Genomic DNA, 22,839 nt, shown 5'->3' on the forward strand with positions numbered 1-22,839 from the left:
GAACTTTTTGCTTCTTTTGCAATATAGATCACAAAACTAATATCATACTTTGAAAGCTGTGCAAAGCACGATTCAATAGTAAAGATCGTAAAAGAAGATTAACCATTCTTTTGCATCAAAGATACAACCCAAACCCTTTGTCCATGTCCCAGATGGAGCAGTATTGAAGTATTTACAGTGTATATAGGAGGAAGGGGTACGGAGAAAATTACAAACGCAAAGTCAGTTAGGCATGTGCAGTGCATGCAATATAAACCATTAACTGCTGCATTCCTCCATCTTATCAGTAGTATTTCTCATTATTTGCACCCTAACAACAACTAATCAGCTCACTTCCTCCTATCGTCTTTCCTCAGACAAAAGAAGGGTTTAAACAAAGGATTTTTCTTACCAAAAAAAAAAAACTAAAAGGTTTTTTTATTGGGGAAAAAAATGAACCGACTCACGACCCATGCGCTCCAGCGTTCAAGAGTGTGAATTTTAATAGCAGAGGCTACGTGAAAAGAAATCTGGCAGATAAATTTACACCATCAAATTTTTTTTTAAAGGTGTTGGTGCGTCCTGTTGGTGTCGGCTCAGTCTCGGTTTAACCGGACGGCCTGTCTCTCTATCGGTCCAACACCGGTCTCCGTCCGGCCCAGATCCATCGACCAGCACTGCCCAACATCCGGTCCACGACTTCCACGAAGAAGACCCCAACGGACGAATCCGTTCGCCACGCAATCATGTCCTCCTCCACCCCGATCCACCTCCTCCTCCACGCCGCCGTCTCCGCCGCCGCCTCCCTCCTCGCCACCCTCCTCCATCTCCCCTCCCTCTTCCTCCACGGCCTCCACACCTACATCCACCCCGACTCCCTCGGCGGTGGGGACGGCGTCCACGCCGCCATCCGCCGCCCCAGTGATGCCCCCTCCCCCTCCAGCGATCTCCGCCGCCGCAACCGCTCCAAGGACCACCGCCCCGACTTCGACGAGTCCGGCGCCCAGCTCTTCCGGCTCCGCCTCGCCGACGCCCAGCTCCGCACCCGCGTCTACTTCCCCGAGTACCGTACCTCCTTCCTCTCCGCCGCCGTCGCCCTCCCCAACCTCGCCCTCCGCAGCCTCCTCCCCCCGGATCCCGCCGCCTCCGCCGCGATTCCCGCCCTCGCCGCTCTCGTCGCCGCCGCCCACCTCGTCCTCGCCCTCGCCAAGCTCTCTCTCGAGCGATCCGCTTCCCGCCGCTCGGAGAAGGAGCTCAGCGTCCTTTCCGGCTTCCTCGGCTTCCTCGCCGCTCTTCTCATCGTCTTCCACCTCTCCTCCTCCGTCTTCGACTTCAATCTCGGCGCATCCGATGCCGCCTTCTCAAAGACGGCGGCGGCCATCCTCGCCGGCTGCCTCTCTGGAATCCTCTTTATCCCGGCGGCGAGGGCAGCGCGGGCCTTCTGGCTCGGGACGGACCAGCTCCGGTGGAACCTTTCCGTGGTCTCCTGTAGTGCTCCGGTTCAAATCCTTCTCTACGCTGCCGTCCTCTCCGGCGCCGCTGCCCCGCTCCTCTGGGTCAATCCGGTAGTCGTGGTGCCCGCCAGCGAGGTCCAGTCGCTGAAATTCAAGGAGTACCGAATTTGGGCTCTCATGGCTTCTGCTTTCTCTCAGCTTTTGGTGCTCCGCACTAACCTCCAGATGTATCTGAATGAGGCCGTGCTATGCTGGTATCAGCGGCTGCACGCCAGCCGGGCGCCGGACATGGATTACGGGCGGGCAAAGGTGTTCCTACACAACCACTACCTCTGCTTGGTGGCGCTGCAGTTCTTCGCACCGCCGGTGCTGGTGCTGGTGCTCCTTGGGTTGTCTCAGCTGAGAGGTAACTTGTTTGGTGGTGTACCGTTTTTGGGTAGCCTTGTGGATTGCTCTGATCTTGTAAAGGAGATAGCTTTGTTTATTGGTTGGTGGATTGCATTCATTTGGGCCATTTTGACCATGTCGAACCTTGCTCTTTATCGTTGTGGCTTTTTGATTGTTTCGTGATTGTGGGTTTTGATTTTGCTATATTTAGCATGGCTTGTTATGGCCATTGAGTTGAATGTTCTTTTGATCGATCAACGGTGTTCTTCATGAGCGGCATATGTACTCTGATTGAAGAGAAAAACATATCTCTGGTCAGAGTGATAAATTTTCTTTGTTCTGTTGTATTATTGTCCTTCTCTGTTTTACGCGGTCCTCAAGCTTTTTTAATTTAAATTGCCTTCAAGTTGTTCTTGCTCCATTCTTTATTTTTTATTCGTAGTAACAACTGTAGTGGTGAGATGAATGGAAAGAGATAGGAGATCAACAAAAGCAATCCTCTTGAAAGCAAAACATAGATTCATAGTTTAAGGTTTTATGCTAGATGGGAGTTACATTAAGTGGCAAAGCTCAACTTGCTGATCATCTACCATATTGGATCTGCTTGTGGTAAATCAACCAACACTTTCTACCATGTTACACCATGTTCTCTCTCTTCATATCCAAAACTTTTGAAGAACCTTTACTCCAATTACATTGGAATGCTTGGACATGAATGAGCTAGTAATTTGGTCCTGTTTGAAGACCTTCAATCTCTACATGGATCTAGCTGGTCTGGATGAGCCAAAGAGAAATTGAGTCCAGTTTGATTTATATGGAGTCATGCAATGTTTCTTATTTTCTTGTCTCCTTCCTTGCCTTGTCCAAAGGTGGCTGGAGGGGGCACATTGTTTTCCTTTTTTTTTTTTCGATTTTTAATAATTCTTCTCTAATGGCTAATGGACAATGCTGTAGTAGCGTGTAATCTGGTAGATCTGAGTGAAACATAAATCACTTTATGAACTATAAAAAAAAATGGTGAACTGTTATGTATCAACTCACTTATGGCATTCACTTATATGCGAAATTGTCTCTTTTTGGGCAAAGTATTTGGTAAGAGTAAATCTTTGCACTGGCATAGCTTAATTTGTTAACCTACAATAATCTAAGATCCATTATGAATAAATCAACTTTCCCTAGTGCAGGAGCCGTTCTGTATATGAAGTAGAGAGCCATCTAATCACCTTTAGCTCTACCATGTTGTACCATGTGTGGCCCTCAAAATGAAAAAATTATTGAGGAACCATTTTTCATTTTCAATCGATGATCAATTAACATGCTTGTGAATGTTCTAATATTCAGATTCTATTTCAAGACTTTCAATAGAGAGCCATCCGATCAGCTCTAGCTAGTACCAAGTTGTATAATGCTACTCCCCTCTATATGAAAATGTTTTTTGAGGAACCCTTCTTGAATTTCATTCTATCATTGATTAACTTGGTCATGAATCTGGTGTTCATGTTTCATTTCAATCTTTGAATCTCAACTTGGAATGGATATAGCTGGTCTTGATGAGTCTTGTTTGATTTTTATTGAGTAATGCATTGCTCTGTTCTTATCCTTCTTCTCTTCCTTCTTTTGTTTGGTCGATATGGAACATTTGGAACCCTTTGTTCTTTTGATCTATCACTAATGGTTCTCTAGTGGATAATTTGGAAGTAGTGTAGTAAACTTGACTTAAACATAAACCACTTATAAACTATAACGAGAACCTCAGACATTTGATATGTCAGCTAACTCCTCTTATATTCATTCATTTGTATTTGAAATTATATGCCAGTGTCTGCAAGAGTAGCTCCTTGCAATGCCGGAGCTAAATTCTCTAATCCTCAATCATCAAGGATTTGCCCTTTGTAAATTAACACAATATACTATGTTGTACCACAATGTCCCTCTTTACATCCAAAATTTTGTTCAGGAATCCTGTAACAACCCAAAACCTCACTTAAAAAAGCTAAGTGGAAGGTGTAATTTGAGTTCCTTAGCTCTGTATATATACCCAAGATATCTCCAGTAATTAATCGATGTGGGACAAAACAGATGCTTGTACAGATCCTCATACAATCTCCCTATTTAAGCCTCGGTGTCCTTGCCAGGCTAAGGGTCCAAATCCAATTACACACACTACATGTACTAATCCATATAGGCCATGGATTGGATCCACTCTGATATCATGTGTAACAATCTAGGACTACTTGAACAGGCTAATCGGAAGGTATTATTTAGGTTGCTCGGCCCTGTATATGTACCTAAGATCTCCTCAGTATATAGTCGATGTGGTACCAAACTGATGCCTGCACAGGTGCTCACAAATCCTTCTCCAACTTCAATTGGGCATTCTATTATAAATTAACTTGGTCATGAATGGACTATTGTTTTAGTTTGACATCAAAACTTAGAAACTCAGCTTGGATCTAGGCAATCTTGATGAGGCCTGTTTGATTTCTGCTAAGTAATGTTTTAATCTTCTTTGCTTTCTCTTCCTCCTTTTATCTAGATGGTGTTCTTAAGGGACACATGGAACCTTTTGGCTTTAAGGATGCTCTGGTTGACATATGTTTAAGCAATTTCAGACCTGAGTAAAATGTAAATCACTGTATGAAGTATAAAAATAAGCCGAAACTTTTATCTGTTTGAAAATTTCATATGACAGTTGTGGAGGAGCAGTTTGTTGTTTTTATGGATCATGTATGCCTCCTACAGAGCTTTGGTTTTTTGATAGATGTACTGCATATCTTGATTGCTGTGCCATGAGGATGATGGAATTCTATTTGTGTACTACTTGTAGACATAAAGGGAAGGGATACTATTTTATTGTGTGCCTTTTTTTTAAGTGCCATCAATCTTAGTCTTTGACCTAGTCTCTTTTATAAGTGCCTTTGTGTGCCTTTGGCAGAATTTTTCTCTCGATGTGCACTGTACTTGTGGGATTAGTTGAACATTTGTTGGGCTTTGGCCAGCCACTGGGGTGACTTAATTCCATGTATGGCATCTTACTGATCCACTTCTTTCAGTCATTAAATTGGTTTAAGTCTATCCACCAATACTATCATTTTTTGTCTTGAAAACTAATGCATCCTAGGTCCAAAGTATGTTTGCTTTAGTTATTTCAATTTTCAAGTTTTGTTTTTGGTTAATACATTACTTTTATTGAGTCTTAGGACCCATTTAGAAGTTGAATAGGCTAAACAGCGATAACAGAAAGATCCCTGATGTTGTAGTTTACATTGTGCTTGGCAAGTGTGAGCCTTATTTGCTATTTTGGGAAAAATGAGATTATTCCATATAATGATTGCAACAATCATGCTTGAGCATTTGGATGCAGATTATGGATAATATAATGCCATTTGGATGTTATCTAGGCATAAGGGTGAATTTTTTAGAAGGTGGACATGTCTGCCCTTCCAATCCCACTATTCTAGGTTCATTATATTAGTGAATGTGTTTGGAGAATATTGTAAAGTCATGAATTATTTTAACATTATTAGCTAAAGTTGAAGTATGATAATATATCATGCTATATTATTGATTTTTGGTAATATTTACATAATATATTATCAAAACACACAATGCAATATCATAGGCCAAGGATGACGTGATAATATTATAAGTTATAGCATTAGTAGGTGAATTATCTTTACATTTATAGTACAACTAAAATATAATAATATGTGATATTTTATTATTAATTATCAAAGAGTATTTTCATATAATAATATAATATTAGAATATGACATGGAATATAATGGGCCATCGATGACTTAAAAAATATTATAGTTATTGCACTAGGCGATGCATTATTTTTATACTATTAACTATGTTTGAAGTATATTTTATTATATTATTAAGTTTGAATTATTATATATTTCTCAGTAAATGCGGGGCTAAATGAACCATCTTGCACTTGGTGTAACTGTAGACCTAGCCACCACGTGTACATTGTATACCTGATTTGGTTGGGTTGTTTACACTACATCTAGGCCAATATTTGTAATTCAAAGATCGATCAGCAACAAACTTTGGATGGCTATCTAATATAGACCAAGTAGTAGATCTTTAAAAGGAACATGTTACGCAGGCTGAAATATCAATAGTGCAGGTTGATACACCAAGGGTGCATAATAAGTGACTATGGTGTAGACCAAGAGGAGTGAGACCTATTGGTCTAAGGTGAGACTTTTAGTTGCGTGGAGTCCAAGGATGGAGGTTAGCCAACAGTTACTACTGCCCATAATGTGGAAGTAGTCATATTACCTAGAATGTGGGAAGAGTGGTAGCACTGGCTACCATGCATGGCAATAATTATCTATGTGGCGCACAATAATAAGGATATGCATCAAAACCTAATAGTGGCACCTATTTTACAACTATCCAAGATATGAATGGAGAGGTGGCACTACCTATCATGTAATAATGACCCATATGGCATACAATAGCAAGAACAATGGTTAAGGTTAAGTGGTGACACCTATCCAAGTAGTTGATGAGCCATTTATAGATATTGAATTGTAATGTAGATAAAAAGGCTCACCGTCTACCAATCAAATAACTAGTTTATCTTTTTCTTTAAATTATCATTGCTTTTATTTTTCAAATTCGATGGTTGAGTTTTCCAATAGGACTATAATGTACCCATAGCAGTAGAGTACCTCATAGTCCTAGCTTCACTTCACTTCTTCTTTTTTCAAGCAGGTGGTGTTACATTAGTGAAAATTATTGAAGGCCAAGGTACCTAGACCCATGACATTTTCATTCTCCCCTTCCTATTATCTTCTTTCTGGCTATTGACATTGGTGGCACATTTGTATGATTAACAAAGACGACCACAAGACTTGTTATTGCTCTTGCAACCTAGCACGAAAAAAGAGAAAGTGCCAACAAGTTTTTCTAGCTTGTTTGGTGAGATATTCCTGCAGAAAGCGAATTAGTTTTTCTTGCACACTGAGTGGGACACTATTGCATAGCCAAGGTTTGCTGTGACCGAACCGACATGGCAAAGAAAGGGGGGAGAGGGAGAACTGGAGAGAGGAAAAGAGAGAGGGGGGGAGGGAGGGAAGGAGAGGGAGACAACGGAGATATTGGTGGTGGCCAGTAGAGGGCAGTGGAGGCCCTCGAATGACTAGAGGAGCAGGGAACTTCAAACCAAGAGAGAAAGAGAGAGGGTTAGGAGGAAGATGACACCCTCCAGGGGCCTCCGTGGCCCACTAGCAGCCACCACTGGCCTCCCCACCCTCTCCCGCTTCTTCTGTTCCTGTCTCTCCCTTCTCCCTCTCTTTGTCTCTCTCGATCTCTCTTTTTTTCTTTCTACGGAGCGCGGAGCTCCGGAGGCCTCAGTGGCCCTCCGGTAGCTTTTAACGGCCTCTCCGGCCTTTTTCTCTCCTTCTCTCCCCCTTCTTTGTCTCTCTTTTCCTCTCTTTTGTTCTCTCTCCTCATTGGTGTTCCATTTTTCATGTCAAAACTGTCCTGATCGGCCGTTGGTATGGTTCGACATGCTCCGACCGAAAGGTTCGGGATGTTTTGGCGAACCTTGTGTGTAGCTATCTTCATGTTGCTGAGAAAGAGGATGGATGCTCTTTATATGGTGGTGATAGATTTGCCGATCACTCTTCTATAATATATGGCTACATAGCCTAAGTCCTATAGAGCGGCGTGGCTTATTGGAAGCCTTTGCATGCCAAGTGGCTACCATGTTAAGGCCACTTGTAAAGCCAAAATAAGACAACTTTGGATTTGATAACAAAACAAGTTGAAAGCCGTTCTTTTGTTATTGAAAATCGGCCCATCAATCTTTGCATGGAAATATTGGAGTCTTCAAGGAACCTGACTATCGGGTTTTGGCATATCAGTAAGATAAGGCCGAAGACTATCTTATAGAGTCCTTAAGATTCATAGATCAAGGCAAGAAAAAGATCCTATCAAGTAAGGTTGGTTGTGTTGGTATCGAAGTCCAGTGATCAGCTGGTAGCATGATTCGGCATGCCCCCATGCCATTCTATGCTAGACCCAAACCAACACAGCAAAGAGGGGGAGAGGGAGAAAAAGAGGAAAGAGAGAGAAGGGGAGGGAAGGAGAGGGAGAGGGAGAGACAGCCTTCGAGGGCCATCAGAGGGTCGACGAGGCCACTGCCGCCACTACCGAGGGAGAGGATCTCCAAATTGATCAAAACAGGGGCTTCAACCCTTGTTTTGTTTTTTATTTTGGCATTATTGGGGGAAGTTGGCAACATCATTCTTTTCCTTCTTCTTTGGTTGCTAACTTCACCGGAAAATAGCAAAAAAAGAAAAGGATAGGGAAAGTGGCAATGATGTTGTTGACTTCCCTCACTAACACGAATAAAAATAAAATAGGGGTGTTGCCGACTTCCCTTGCCAACACAAATTAAAATAAAACAGGGGTTGAAGCCCATGTTTCGATCAATTCTGAGATCCTCTCCCTTCACGATGGCGATAGGGGCCTTGGCGGCCCTTTGACGATCGTCTTTCTCTCTCCCTCTCATTCGCTCTCCTTCTCTCTCTCTGTTCCTCTCTTTCCTTCTTCCCTCGGTCCCCATCGGTGTTTCATTTTGAAGGCTGGAACTATCCCGATCCACTATTGGTATGGGTCAGCATGCCTTGAAATGGACGGTTTGGCCGACCATGCTATCAAGTGCAGAACTATGCCCGGCTGAACAGAGAGTTGATTCTTCGATCAACATTGGATCGGCATTCAAACTTGGAACTATTAGTTATCTTGATTTACGGATGGCTACTGTTAATGAGGCTCGTGTGACCATGCTGAAATGGGCTTTTACTGATAAAATCGGTTTTCCCTTAATAGTATGGGTGGACACAACAATTCAGCAAGCCTGTGATACATATTGCTCCTATTCCAATAGCTGGAGGGACATCAACCCTAATGGGTATCTCCATTTCCGCTTCATGAGCAAGCAGCCATATTGGATACATCCCCTTCCGAATCAATCTTATCCACCATACTCACAGGCTAGGAGGCAAGCTTGGTGATGGGTCATACCTCCATCGGATCCTTCATGGTTTTTATCTACTGGTCAAGTTTGGATCTTGCCTCCACTGAATCTTCCAAAATTTGTTCTTGCTGCTTAAATTCATTTTTCCTAATACTTGTATCTATCGACCTTCTTAGTAAGTGAAGCAAGTGAATGATGGGTCTCCAATATCTCAGTTTGCCTTTTTTTTTTTTTTTTTAACCAGCTAAGTTAGATGATTACCAAGTCTAAAGTCAGGCGATGGTGCTACATACATCCCATCACTTTCTTGATCGTCAACTAACGGATGTGGAGGGCATTATTTACATCACATCTAGATCGATATATGTGATTTGAAGACTGATCAATAGTAGACCTCGGAAGGCCATCCAATGTAGGTTGAGTAGTAGTAGGTCTTCAAAAGAGATATTTTATGTAGATTGACATGGTAAGGCTATAGGCCAAGTAATTGTGATATAGATTGGGGGGGTGAGGGCTATCGGTCTAGGATGAGGTTTTTAGTTGAATGGAGTCCAAGCATGGTAGTTAGCCAGTAGTTATCACTATCCATGATGTAAGAGTGGTCACACTACCCAGAATGCGAGAGTAGCAGTACTACTTACTATGCACGATAATATTGGCCCATGTGGCACACAATAGCGAGGATCTGCATCAAAATTGAATTGTAGCACCTCTTACCCCTGCCTAGGACATGAGTGGAGTGGTGGCACGACCTATAATGTATGGCATTAGTGGCCCATATGCCACAGTAGGAAGGCCCAGTGTCCAGATTAAGTGGTGGCACCTATCCCAACAGTTGATGATAGCCTTTTATAAATATTGGATTGTAATGTTGAGAAAAGGGCTCTTCTTTTGCCAATCAAACTATTAGTTTATCATTATCTTTAAGTTACCCTTGCTTTTATCTTTCAAATTCTATGCTTTAATTTCCTAGCAGGACTCTAATTTACTCGGAGTAGCAGAGTACCTTGTAGTCTCGGCTATATTCTACCTCTTCCTGTTTTGAGCAAGCGGTGTTATGGTAGTGAAAGTCCTTAAAGGTCAAGGCACTTGGACCTATGCTAGTTTCACTATCCCCTCCTTATTATGTCCTTTTGGGCTACTTGACATCGGTTGCGATCCTGTACAATCACCAGACGTAGCCACAGATTTGTCATCACTCATGTGACCCTCCATAGGAAGGAGAAGGTGCCAACAAGTTTTTTGGCAATTCTGGTGAGACATTCTTGTGGGAAGTGAACATGAGTTAAGCTTGCATTGAACAAAAAAAGGTATAAGCTAAACCAAGGAGAAAGCCAACAATGTTTGGTATTATCTTGGGTCTAAACAAGGATGAGCTCCTTGTACATTAATCCCAAATTGTGCGTTAGGAGTAGGTTAAGTATTGCTTATTTTCTTGCAGTTTATGTACTAGATTTTATTGCGATTTTCCTGGGGTGTTTTCAAGGGGAAGAGGGCATAATATCCACCATGTTATTAAGCATTTTCCTAGAGGGTTCTAAGTCTGATTATGAGCAGGGTTATCATCGAAAACATCCTACTTCAGGTTTAGGTTGGGTTAGAAAAATTTTTAACCTCACTAGAACTATGATTTGGAAAGATTTTGATGGCCTTTTTTAGTGGGGTATTGGGAATCATGAATTTGACTATTCTTGGAAACTAGAAAATGAATAGTTTTTATCTATTGGGTTTCAGATAGATTAAGAGTCCTATTTGAGTCAAATAGTGCAAGTTAGAATCCCTAGTTTCATTATAAGTAGGTTAGGAGTCCTTTTATGATTAGGAGATATTCTTTTGGTGCTGTTTGAGATTCTATAACTATGGGTTCATGGGGAGTAATGAAATCTGTAGGTTAATAGATTTTATTGAATGAAATGACTCCTCTGTGGAGATTTAACCCTATAATATTCTCTCTCACACAGTCTCTGTATTCTTCTACTCTTTTGTTCAATCTCTTCTTCTCTTTTCTTTACTTTATATCTGTTTCCCGGCTGAAGGAAAAACTACGGACGTTGGTTCAGATCTGAAATTTATTTCTGCACTAATCAATTTGTTTCCTTTGCGGCCTCCTGTAAGGGGCTGCATAAAGCATACTTAGGAAATCATACACTATTTGGCCAAGGAAGAGATCTACCCTCTCCAGCAAACTTCATCTGGTTCAATACAACACTGACAAAATGACTGACCATTTTGTGAAAGATAGGGTTGAGAATAGTGAATTGATTTGTGGAAATGTGTCACCTTCTTTACTTTGACCGTGTATTCTGGTCTCCTCTTCATGTCTGGCTTGTTGAATCTTGATAAGTTTCCTCCTGTTCAGCTTAGCATATGCAAGGGCTTTTCTTGAGGTCTACACAGGTGGAAATTGATTAGTGCTCTTGTTTGGCATCTGAGTAAGTTTTCATATCTCCAAATGAGATAATCAGTCCATTTTTAAAAGGACATGTTTCTACAGGAAGTTAGTTCTGAAAATTTAGTATAAGCCGTGCAAAATCCAAATTTTGTAGGTCAGCATCAATCAGTTTCACCATCCTCTCTATTGAAATATTTAATACCAATGAAAAGAGAACTATATTTTTGGTTGCTTTCTATTTTATAAAAACATGTTAAGGCACCATTCAACAATCTTGAGGTGAACTGCTTCCATGATAAGTGGATGTTAGCCCTAAAATTGATTTTGATGATGTCAAAAAGTATTTGAGTATAAATTATGTTTACTAATGAATTGCTTAAGAATGGTTGTAGGCTTCTTCAAATTGCTAATTCAAATTACTCAAAAGGCTTTATCCTCACGAAATTTCAAAGACCATATCCTCAAGAAATACTCAAAGGCAAGGAAGACTTAAATACATTATCTTCAGAAAATCAAAAGGCCTTAGTTTCAAGAAAGGTCATTTTTCCTCACCTAAAACCCTCAAAATTGGAAGCAAAGAGGTATAAGAATTAGAGGGTTTAATCTAGTCTAAATGCGCTTCTTAATAAGTGAAAATTATGTTTAAGAGGGCAAGTCTAACCTAAAAATAATTTGGTTCAAGAAATGCTGTCTAAAACTCCCTATGGCATGCTTGATACATGTCTGAGCTGATCCAGCCTGAAGCTAAGCCGACCCAGTATCAGAAGACAGGAAAGACAAGCCTTTAAAATATAGAATAATTCTCTGAGCTGACCCAGTAATTAACTTAGCCGATCAAGTCTGGAACTTAGCCGACTTAGTGAAGAGAGGAGCCGACTTGATTTCAGAGGAAGATGAACACAGAAAATAGTATAAATCAATATTTCTTCTGAGTCAATCCATACAATTAGTGAGCCGATTGAGTTATCAAGTGAGTCGATTAAGACAGTCTGAGCCGACCTAGTTTCAGGCTAGCAGAGCAAGATAGAATGCGGGATTTTTGGCACCTGCTGTTGAAGCTGACTTAGATTTTCAGTTAGCCGACTCAGTGATGAGGTGAGCCGACTCAATGAATGCAGACAAAATAACGGCTAGTTTTTCAGAAATCCTGAAACATGGCTAATTAATTCCAAATGGCTATTTTCTCATCCTAAATGGCTATAGCATTAATTGAAGGTGTTTTTCAGTCAATAAATATGAGGAATTGGCGGAGGAAACTAACTTTTGGAACTTTGAACATCTTGAATATCTAAGAACAACGTTTGAAAGAAAAAGAGCTCATTGAGTATTCATTCAAGAGAAAAGTGTGAGGAATCGTAAGAGAGAAAGGAAGGAATTTGGGAGAGTCATAAATCCAATCCTTCCAACATTAAAGACAGATTGAAAGAGAGGGAGAGTGAGTGAATTTCAGCCAGCTATCATTGTGAAGAAGCATTAAAGGCTGCCTTAACCTCTCAATCTTTCAAGGAAGAAGTCCAAGCATCGAATTTTCAAGTACCTCGACTTCTTCAGTTCTACAAAGAGTTTTTTTATTGTTCTTAACTTTATTCTTGTATTCTTATATTGTTTACTTGTAATAAGTTTTTTGGACTTAGAAACTTGGGGTTGGTTTGAGCCTTAGAAATTGGATGTTGTAGTGGTTTTGATTGGTATCTCTGAAAAAATCAATTAGGGTTAATTGTAATCCCGAAAGAAAATAATCAGGGTTAATTGTAATCCCAAAAGAAAACAATCAATTGTAAGATTTTGGTTGGTGAGCTATTGAAAATCAAGTGGGTTGGATTGTGAATCCAAGAAAATATTCAGCTGTAATCTTGAAGAGGTTATAGTTGAAATTCTCAAGCAGGTTTGCTTGGGGAGTAGATGCAGGTGCTGAATTTGGCATCGAATTACTATAAAATTTTTATGTTTATGATTGCGTTTGGTTTGACTTCTGTTTATTGCTTTGCTTTCAGTTTGTTTCTGCTGCATCTTTAATATTTCCTGCTATCACCTCACTCACAGAATCTGAATTGTTTTGGCCACTGAAATTCTTTCTAGTTTAAAGTTTTAAATTTTATAAAATCCAATTTATCCCCTCCTTTTGGTTTGCTGCCTTTAGGAAATAGTGGAGCTTGTCTTTTATTAAGGAAAGAGAGAAAAATATTATTTTTTTCATTTTATTAAAAGCAAACAGCTGAGGCAGCATCCTACAATCTTGAGTAAACTATCTCCCTTATAACTCAACTTTGATCTTGACTTTTGTAGATAACCCAATCCATGTCTTCTCTTCTTTTTAATATCAAGTTGAGCATATAGTGTCACTGGCCTGATAAGGTTTTTGTATCCAATTGCGCCTTACAGCAATATCAATGATATTTGGATAAACTAACAGCTTTATGAAAGATGACAAATGCATTATGAGGAAATCTAATAATAAGAAAAGTTGGCACCACAAATGCATTTCTTTGCATGTTGAAGCTAACAATTGGGCAACATATCAACATATTAAAATGCCATCATTTTTTTGAGAAATCTTTCATAAGCCATGTCCGAAAAGATATGCTTAAGTTTTTTTTGTTTTGTTTTGTTTTTTGTTTTTTTTTTTTTTAATTTTTTGTAGTGAGAAATGTCAAAAGAAGATCTCTAGATTTATTGGCCACTATTTAAGCAATGGCAATCTTGAGTGTTCCTTGCTCATTATTTAGTAACTATAAAAAAATTTGGTCATAGGTATGTAGATGTTTCATTTGATCTTTGATGTAGTCACTTAATATACTTTATAAAAAGAGATGTCACTTTCTATCGATGTTTTAAATCCCATGGGGGGGGATGTCTTGATTTCTCTATGAAACACATTGCCCCATTGTCCTATCCTATCCCAGTGACCACTTGTGTCAAGCATCTTGGTAGGTAGCGTCTGTCTCTCTCCCCTTCTTTTCTTTCTTTCTTTATTTCTATGTTTTCTTCTTTCTTTCCTTTCTTCCTTCTTTCCTTCCTTTCTTTCTTTCTTGTCTTCCTTCCTTTCTTTTCTTTCTTCTTTCCCTTCGTCCTTCTTTCCTTTCTTTTTCTTCTCCCTTTCTTCATTTCATTCTTTCCTTTTGCTTCTTATTTCTTTCCCTTTGTCCTTTTAACCTTTTCTTTTATTCTCCCTTCCTTCTTTTCATTTTTTTTTCCTCTTTTTCTTCTTCTTTCTTTACTTTCTTCCTTTTATCCTTGCTTTCTTTTTTCTTATCCCTTCATTCCTTTCTTTCCTTTTTTTCTCTTTTCTTCTTCTTTCCTTTTTTTTTCCTCTGCTTTCTTTTTTTCTTTCCTCCTTTCCTTGTACGGATGGGTTTTTGGCTGGTTCCATTTTCTCACTGATATGGGATGGCCAACATATCCCCTGTCCCATCTGGATTTAAAATATTGGTTTCTATTTCCATGAGTTTTTGGAGGTTGGCTCATGTTAATAAGCATATCCTGCTTTAGATTTAATTTTCTAATGATTCATTGAATCATGAAAGCTTGTTTTTAAGGTTTGGATGAAGTTATAATGGGAGACCAGTATTAATTCTAATTCAAAATTAAAAGTCATAAATGATAACTATAAAAGTCAGTAGGTTGTCAGAATCAAGGTATCAAATATCATTATGGATCATGGACTAGGTACCGTATAGTTATGCTATGCTAGCATATAGACAAATGCTTGGCACGCTTTAGCTTGCCAGCATCTAACCAACACAATTTTTTTTATTTTGGGGTTTTTGTGTTGTTTTTCACTTGTATAAGGGTTTATTGTTATGATACTTAGAGTGTTTATGGTGTTGGTAGTAGTTGTCATTTGTTTGATCCGACAAAACCACTGATCAAATAAATGATAATTGTCTGATCAGTTCATTTGGACACTTCAAGGTCCATTAGGGAATCATGTTTTTTTAGTATTTGAGGGTAGGGATTGCTGAAATACAAATCTGAAAAAGAATTGAAGTAGCAAAAAAGAGCATATTTCCAAAAAGTTAAGCCTAACTGGTTGAAGTCACTACAAAGACTGTCTTTGAATGTTTTTAATTTCAAAATCATGATGATATCCTTTCCTTGATTTAAGGTTTTTGAATTTTGAGAGCTGAGAGGGCATGATTAATTATTAAATAGAAAGAAGAGGTTCAAAAATGAAAATAAGTAAAATGAAAATAAGAGAAAAATATGAAGTTTGGAAAAAATTATGCAGAAAGAAATTTTCCACTTCCATATTATCCAGTAATTTTATGAAATTTCATCTTAACCAATGAACTCAATTTTATAAAATAATTTAGTTTCATGAAAAGGGCGGGAATGCAATATCGGGATTTTTCATAAATAATCTTCTTGAAATGAAAGTCAATGCAATATAGTTACAACATCAATGAAACAACTTAAGCAATGAGTTAATTGTTGTTAGAAATATGATGACATATAAATTATAAACTATATATTCAACAGACTACAGGAAACTTCCTCTCTCAAATTTTATTATTCAAGGGGTCAAAATGCTTGGAACACAATGTCAGAATGCTCCAACACTAAGTCTAACATTTTATGTTGAAAGATATGAATATTTTCTTGCAATATGAGGTATATAAAATAAGTACTAATTTTTCCAGTAAGCATATTTCTATCTCAACAAAATCACATGTATTAAGAAGCTTTTGCTAGTTGCACTCTGTCTGAACTCCACATTCTACTCTCTTTGTTGACTTTTTCGATTGGACTGCATGATGAGAAGTAAATCTTGGACATTCATTTGTCTGATGATTTCACATGTCAGCAATCCACATGATTTTCCATAACTAAAATTATGTTGACTATAATGCTCAATATCTCTAAGTAGAGTTCCTTCTTTGAAAGTTTCAAATATCAGTGAGATGGTCTAGCAAAAAAGGGCTATAAGCCATTGAAAAATGTTCTTCGTGACATCATTTAAGTAGGAAGATGAGGCATTGTTAGAAAGTTATAAGTCTTCTTAATGGGGAATATTTTTAAATAATGATGTATTGCTTGATTCCTGAGAGGTCATATCTGAAAAAGAGATCATTTTTCAGCCATGATTATCACTTTGTGATATTTTTGAGTAGAACGATCACTTTGTTATTGATCAATTACTTTTGGCTGCACTAGACCCCTCTTGATTTTTTAGTCATTACCTTTATATCTTGACAGTTACGATGATTGTACTGTTGCTTGGTTCAGAACAATTTTGCAGCATATTCCCCTTTTTCTTCTCTGTTGCTTTCCTTCCCTATAAATAGCTTGACCTTCCATCTCTTGAATCTAAAACTTTTTTTTTTTGTAGTCTATTAAGCTTATGTAAGTTATCAATCAATGTGATACTGGATGTCCTTGTCCTGGATTTTTTTTTTTTAAATGAATCTTCTTACTAAATAGATTACCATACTTTACACTAGTCTTCCCACGGTTAACTGATATGCGATATCATTGTCAATTATGCGTTCTGTATTTAAAAGTTCTTAGGTTGTATTTATTTTGTGCCTTTCATGGTGAAGTTGTCTAGAGTTGCTTTACATATTATGAAAGTATTCTTTTTGCCATCATTCAAAGGGTTGTGGTGGCCTCTTTGTTGTCGCTGCTTTTCAAGTCATCTAGTTTTGCTTTACTTAAACTAATGTATACTATTATTCTGAATGCCATTATTTTAACGGGTTGGAGGGCAATAGTTTTGTCAATGCTTCATATTCAGTGACGAAACTACAAGGCAAGCATTATGACTGACTATAATCAAAATATTCTCAATCCCTTCATTTTGAAGTTGTCTGTTGAATTTATCATTTATTCCATTCTGGGGCTAGCAGTCAAAGCATGCCAAGAGCTGCATTTTAAGCTCCATTCTCACAGCTTTATTCTTGGTTCTGTCAGCTCCACTTGTTTGACATTTGACATATATTCTACATCTTTGCACTTGCCTCCATTGACCTTCCTCCAATTAATATGCCAATGCCAACCTATTCCGTTACCTATCAACTTATATTTGTGCCATAAATGTTCATTTAGTTATGTATACATGTAATTGTGAATTTCATTATTGGAAAGTATCAAATAGTTCATTAGAAGACTCTTGGTGGTTGTATCAAATGCCTGGATTGGTGCCTGTCCATTTCAGGTTTTTGGGGGTTAACGGTGTCATCTTTTGTGTAGCTGAAATCTACCAACAGGTCTTGTCAGAAAAGAAGAAAAGGAAATACTTTGGCATGCTATTGTTATTTGAGTTGGGGGTCCCTGTCTTTACACATTATCCAATGTCAAACTAGAAGGTGCTTGAAGAGTTGTTTAACTAGTGATAATGGACCATGGGGCAGGTATGGCATGTTGGGGACACAGGTGATTAGAGGACCATATTGTTGGGCACCTCCAACAGTGTGAACCTACTGCTTGACAACCTTATTCGCATTATGTGTTGGCTTAAGGTTAGTGTTGGATTGCCATGAATCTAGTTGAGAGTGTAGAACTATAGTATGCTGACTCTTCATTGGTGCATATGCTAGGTCTTGTCTTCTGGCTGATTGCCAATCCATTCCATCCCACCTAATCTTTAGGATAGCAGCCACTAGTGTCACCTACAATGCACCCCGAGAGGAAGCATGTATGATGAGATTGTCTTAGGCCAATGTGATGCATGAGAAAGCATGTATAACTGTTGTTTTCTATGACCAAAAAATTTGCATTTTCATTTTTGTAACGTAATGTAACATTTTGCTCTTGCACTTCTCTTGTTTCTCGTCTTCTGGTATAATTTTTTTACCAATGAAGGTTTGGTAAATGAGAATGTTGGATGAGAGATGGACCATTTCCACACTAATTTTCGCATGGATGGCTTGAGGTCGGTTTGGCAAGAATAGACTCAGAGGCTTTCCGGTTATATAAAGGATGACAGGAGGGTGGCTAGGAATTAGTTAAGATTATTTAAACCAAAGCCAATAGTCAGGCATCTTCTCTCCATTGTTTTGGTTGATGTTATCTCTGCGTGATGGCCAATTGGCCATGGCTCGAAACTGTTATGCATCAATTATATAGCTTAACTGAATAATGGACTGTTGTAGAAATTCTTCTAGTCATTACGAACTTGTAATGGATGGGGTGGTCCATGGCGGCGGATTGAAAGTGACAAGCAGACATAATAAGACTTACAATCATGAACATGAAGCACAACTACTTGTACGATGATCAGGGCCCGGCAACTTTTTAACGAATACGTTAATGGATCAGCAAATCTTCCGTATGATTTTCTATAATATCTGAGATGTATCGTACGGTATGGTGTATCGTGTGCACCGTTCATTATACGATGGATAGCTAATATGGCTGGATGTGGCTTACATTGCGCAGTCTTCATCTATTTATGACCATTCATTGTGTGATGGATGATGAGCGTGATGTACCGCTCCATATTATGCACAGTAGAGAATCCACTCAAGGCCGGTCCTGGAGTAGATCGAATTGAGTGACCACCCCAAGCCCTATATTGATATTCCAATAAAGTGTAAGGATGATTTTTTATAATATTATAATAAAAAAATAATTAAATAGATTAATGATAAATTTTACATATCGTTTAATGAATATATCTATAAAAAATTATTATATGTAGATTAATTTTTAATAATAATTAATATTTAAAATATATTAATTTTTAATATTTTTTTTATTTTATTTCAGATCTAAAAAATGTCGAAGGCCGCCTTGGATCCACTCTAAAAAATTGGCAACATGTGTTAGGATACTACATGATCGCATCATGAACAGCTGATCGCCTGTCCCAAGTCTCAACAGGAGAAACTTCAAGGCTTCTAGATGGTCTTTTTCAATTAAAAAACCCGCTCTTTTGTTTCAACAGTTGGGCTGGTTTTACCGGTTGCTCTCAGAAAAAAATTAAAAAAAATTCTTTCTTCTCTTTCCTTCTTCTTCTTACTGTACGCCACCTTTTCAACGTGTCGCCCTCCTCAGCCCCATTTTTCCTATTCATTCTCCTTGCAAGCCGGCTAGACATGGCGTTATGACCGTTATAGTAGCCGTTGCAACGGTTTCAACCACCCATATTATATGGTTAAAGTAAATAATATGAAAAATTAACGGACCGGCAACTAGTATATTTACTTAGTACCTTCTTCAAATAAAATAATATTTATTTTAAATTTAACAAAATGCTCACTTTAAAATTCTTTCTAAAATGGATTGTAGGGTCTAAAAACTATTATTCTATATCTATTTTAATATTAAAAATTTAAAAATTAATAAAATAAATAACTATTATGATCAATATAACAACTAATAATCATTCCATTAGAGAACTATCATAACATGATTATATTGTTATCTAAATCTATGCACATGATAGTGACCCGCAGAATAGTTCTAGACTATATCTTATTTTATAAATTTTTAAAATATATATTTATTAAATATTATTATTTTTTATTATTTTTATGATAGAAGTTATTAGATATTTATTTTGTTACCGAGTAAAGTAATTTTTCACTGCTTTTTACTAAAAAATGGTTTGTACTATAATTATCCATTATTTTTTTGCCTCGTAACGAAGTTATAAAAACTTTATTACTGACTTTTTAGAAGAAAAACAAAAATCGTCGTAATGACATAATTATATTTATATACACCTCTAGGTAATTTTTTCCGTTGTTATGATTATTGTAACAGCTAATTACGGTTTTGAACGTAAATGCATGACGCCGTTACGGAAACTTTGCCTGGTCCATGCGGAGGTAGATGGGATGCCGCATGATGATTTCTATGCGGAAAATGCGTATGTGAAAGTTTGACCCCCAATTTTTCCACACTCTTTCTTCTTTCTCGGTGTCTCCTCCATCATCAATAATTTAATATTACCCACAACAAGAACCTTCTAGAACGTTTAAAAGTCCCCACTCCCTCCTCCATCCCTCTCCGAACCGAAGTCGCCCTCCCGGCCGTCCTTCGGTCTCGAGATCTGTTTAGAATTTTCTCGATCGGTGGCGTTGGAGGATTCGCCGGCGGGGATGGCACCACCGATGGCCCCGGCGGGGGATCAGGCCGGCGAACAGCCGCCGCCGCTGCCGGCGGAGGGTAGCCAGCGGTCGATCCCCACGCCGTTCCTCACCAAGACCTATCAGCTCGTCGACGACCCCGCCGTCGACGACATCATCTCCTGGAACGACGACGGATCCACCTTCATCGTCTGGCACCCCGCCGACTTCGCCCGCGACCTCCTCCCTAAATACTTCAAGCACAACAACTTCTCCAGCTTCGTCCGCCAGCTCAACACCTACGTCGGTCCTCGATCTCCATCCATTCCCAATCTCGGCCCCAGTTCTTGTTTTTCTGATTTGATTTTCTTGAATTTTTGATAGGGATTTCGTAAGATCGTGCCGGATCGGTGGGAGTTCGCCAACGACTGCTTCCGGCGGGGCGAGAAGCAGCTTCTTCGCGATATCCACCGCCGCAAGATCATCCCCCAGGCGGCGCCGGCGCCGACGCCGGTGCCGGTCGCAACGTCTATCGCTGTAGCCATGCTGGCTAACCAGGCCGGTTCGCCGACGAACTCGGGGGAAGAGCAGGTATTATCATCCAACTCCTCCCCCGGGGCACCGCCACCGTCCGGCAGCGCGGCAGAGCTGAGGGACGAGAACGAGAGATTAAGGAAGGAGAACTCACGGCTCTCCCGCGAGCTCTCGCAAATGAAGAGCCTCTGCGATAATATTCTCCTCCTCATATCGAAGTATGCTTCCAGCCAGCAGCAGGGCGGCGGGGAAGGAGGAGAGGGCGAGGCGGCGGCGGCGGTAGAGGTGGCGTCGCCGGTTCTGGAGCTGATGCCGGCGGCGGGGCGGGCGGCGGAGGAAGGGGAGGAGGAGCGGTTGAAGGCGGAGGAGGTGACAACCTCGCCGTCGCGGGCGGGGCCGTGTGCCAGGCTGTTCGGGGTGTCGATCGGGGTGAAGCGGGTCCGTGGGGAGGACGACGGCGAGGATCAGCCGCAGAGGGTGTCGGCGCCTGGGGTGAAACCGGAGCCGTTGGATCCGGGATTGGATCTGGATCGGCAGTCGTGGATCCTCCGCGGCGCGCTGCTGGCTCATCGGGCGTGTAAAGGATCGGATCGCGTCGCCGGAGAACGAGAGAGCTCACGTGCGCTAGCGGAACTGTCACGTGACCAACCACTCTAGTAGATCAGAAGGGTAGAAACTAGAAATTATTTTATCGGATGTCTCGAAAAGACAGAAACTAGAAATTATTAGAATTAGATTTCCTTCTCTCTTTCTTTATGTAATATAAAGTACATTAATTTATTTAATTTTTCTTGCTGGAAGTGCACCTCCATGAAGAAGTGGAAAAGAACGCGGCAAGTGGTTTCCTTCTAGAGTTCGGTACTGACATGGTCTAAATGTGACGGAAAGGCTTGTGGCCGTTCTCCTCTTTCTTAATCTAATATTGAAGTTTTTTTTTAGAACTCGACTCAATTTTTTTACCTGCAGTTTGTTTTTTCAACTCTGCTCAATTTTTTACCAGTGTTGAATTGAGCTGTGGATCTAACGAGTAGTTGTTGGAGGAAAAAAAAAAGGAACACTAGATTTAAGTATATGGACAGAGCCAGCATTCTGCGAATGCTTTTCTGGGTTAAAAAAATTTGGGGAACGCCGCACGTGGGAGTCTTCTAAGTTCCCAGTGGTCTCTTTTTTAAGTTGCAGCGGCTGATGGATTCCCTCGTGCAGCATGTTGTGCGCTGAGAAGTATCATGTTCTTCGCTCTTAGTCTTAGATCTCCTGGAAAAAAGAGCAAGAAAGCTGTTTTGTATAGCAGGCCTGACCTAAAAGAAGGGTAGCTATGGGTTTGGTCGTTTCCGATGCGATCCAAACTCGAGTAGTTTATTAGTCATCTTACCTAACCCAATTTATGGCACGTTGGATCACGTAAGAACCATGACTGTGAGATTGGTCTGAATATTTGAGATCATTATTTTCGCCAAATGTATGTTCATCTATATGTGAACTTATCCTCAAAGTATGGCAGCCCATTTCAGTCAAAGTCCAACTTGAGCTGCAAGAGAACTTTCTTTCACATGTCCAATGTGGAGCTAAAAAAATGGAGGTATTTTAAGGCTTCTGAAATAACTAAAAGAAAGGTATAAGTTTCTATTTAAAATTTAAATCTTTTCCAATTAAAATTTTTTAGCAAATTTATTACATGATAAAAGTAAACATATCTGAACATCTTTCTTCTGTCCCGTGGTGTATATTGGATACTAAAGATCTAAAATGTTCCTTTGGCTGCAAGTTTTGGAATCTTCTTGGAAAGAGCCGCTGAATCTATGCATTTCCCCAACCGAAAAGCCATTACATGCTGCTGACAAGGGATGAGTTTGTCAAGAAATAAACAAGCTAGGAGACATTTTCTTTGATCAGCAGCAGGTTCAAGTTGGTGGCTAGGATAAGATAGTATTCTGGTGTGGTAGGTGGGTGTGGGGATGTATCTTTGGCATCCAGTTATTTATTGCAACTTTTAGACGAGGCTGAATCGTTGAAAGCTCTTCGTCACCCAACCTCCCACAAAGATTTCCATTGCTGATGCATGCATGCAATATGTGCAGT

General features: G+C 39.7%; 2 protein-coding genes across 4 annotated transcripts; both read left to right on the top strand.

Annotated features, from left to right (window-relative positions):
- Window positions 1-515: 515 nt before the first annotated feature.
- Window positions 516-19,044, top strand: LOC105054611 (uncharacterized). Of its 3 annotated transcripts, none has more exons than XM_073246997.1 (2): window positions 516-1,839; window positions 18,923-19,044. In XM_073246997.1, the coding sequence occupies exons 1-2, from the start codon at window positions 726-728 to the stop codon at window positions 19,003-19,005; spliced, it is 1,197 nt and encodes a 398-aa protein (XP_073103098.1). In that variant the 5' UTR covers window positions 516-725; the 3' UTR covers window positions 19,006-19,044. The 3 variants fall into 3 exon arrangements, with proteins under 3 accessions (XP_073103098.1, XP_029123287.1, XP_010934471.1); XM_029267454.2 differs by lacking the exon at window positions 18,923-19,044 and adding an exon at window positions 4,756-5,084 and having other exon boundaries at window positions 519-1,839; XM_010936169.4 differs by lacking the exon at window positions 18,923-19,044 and having other exon boundaries at window positions 524-2,170.
- A 1,085-nt stretch (window positions 19,045-20,129) lies between these two features.
- On the top strand, window positions 20,130-21,611 carry LOC105054609 (heat stress transcription factor B-2b). The gene is made up of 2 exons (XM_010936168.4): window positions 20,130-20,529; window positions 20,611-21,611. The coding sequence occupies exons 1-2, from the start codon at window positions 20,260-20,262 to the stop codon at window positions 21,415-21,417; spliced, it is 1,077 nt and encodes a 358-aa protein (XP_010934470.1). The 5' UTR covers window positions 20,130-20,259; the 3' UTR covers window positions 21,418-21,611.
- The last annotated feature ends 1,228 nt before the right edge of the window (window positions 21,612-22,839 follow it).

Source organism: Elaeis guineensis, chromosome 12, assembly GCF_000442705.2.
Source record: "Elaeis guineensis isolate ETL-2024a chromosome 12, EG11, whole genome shotgun sequence".
Classification (NCBI taxonomy): Eukaryota; Viridiplantae; Streptophyta; class Magnoliopsida; order Arecales; family Arecaceae; genus Elaeis; species Elaeis guineensis.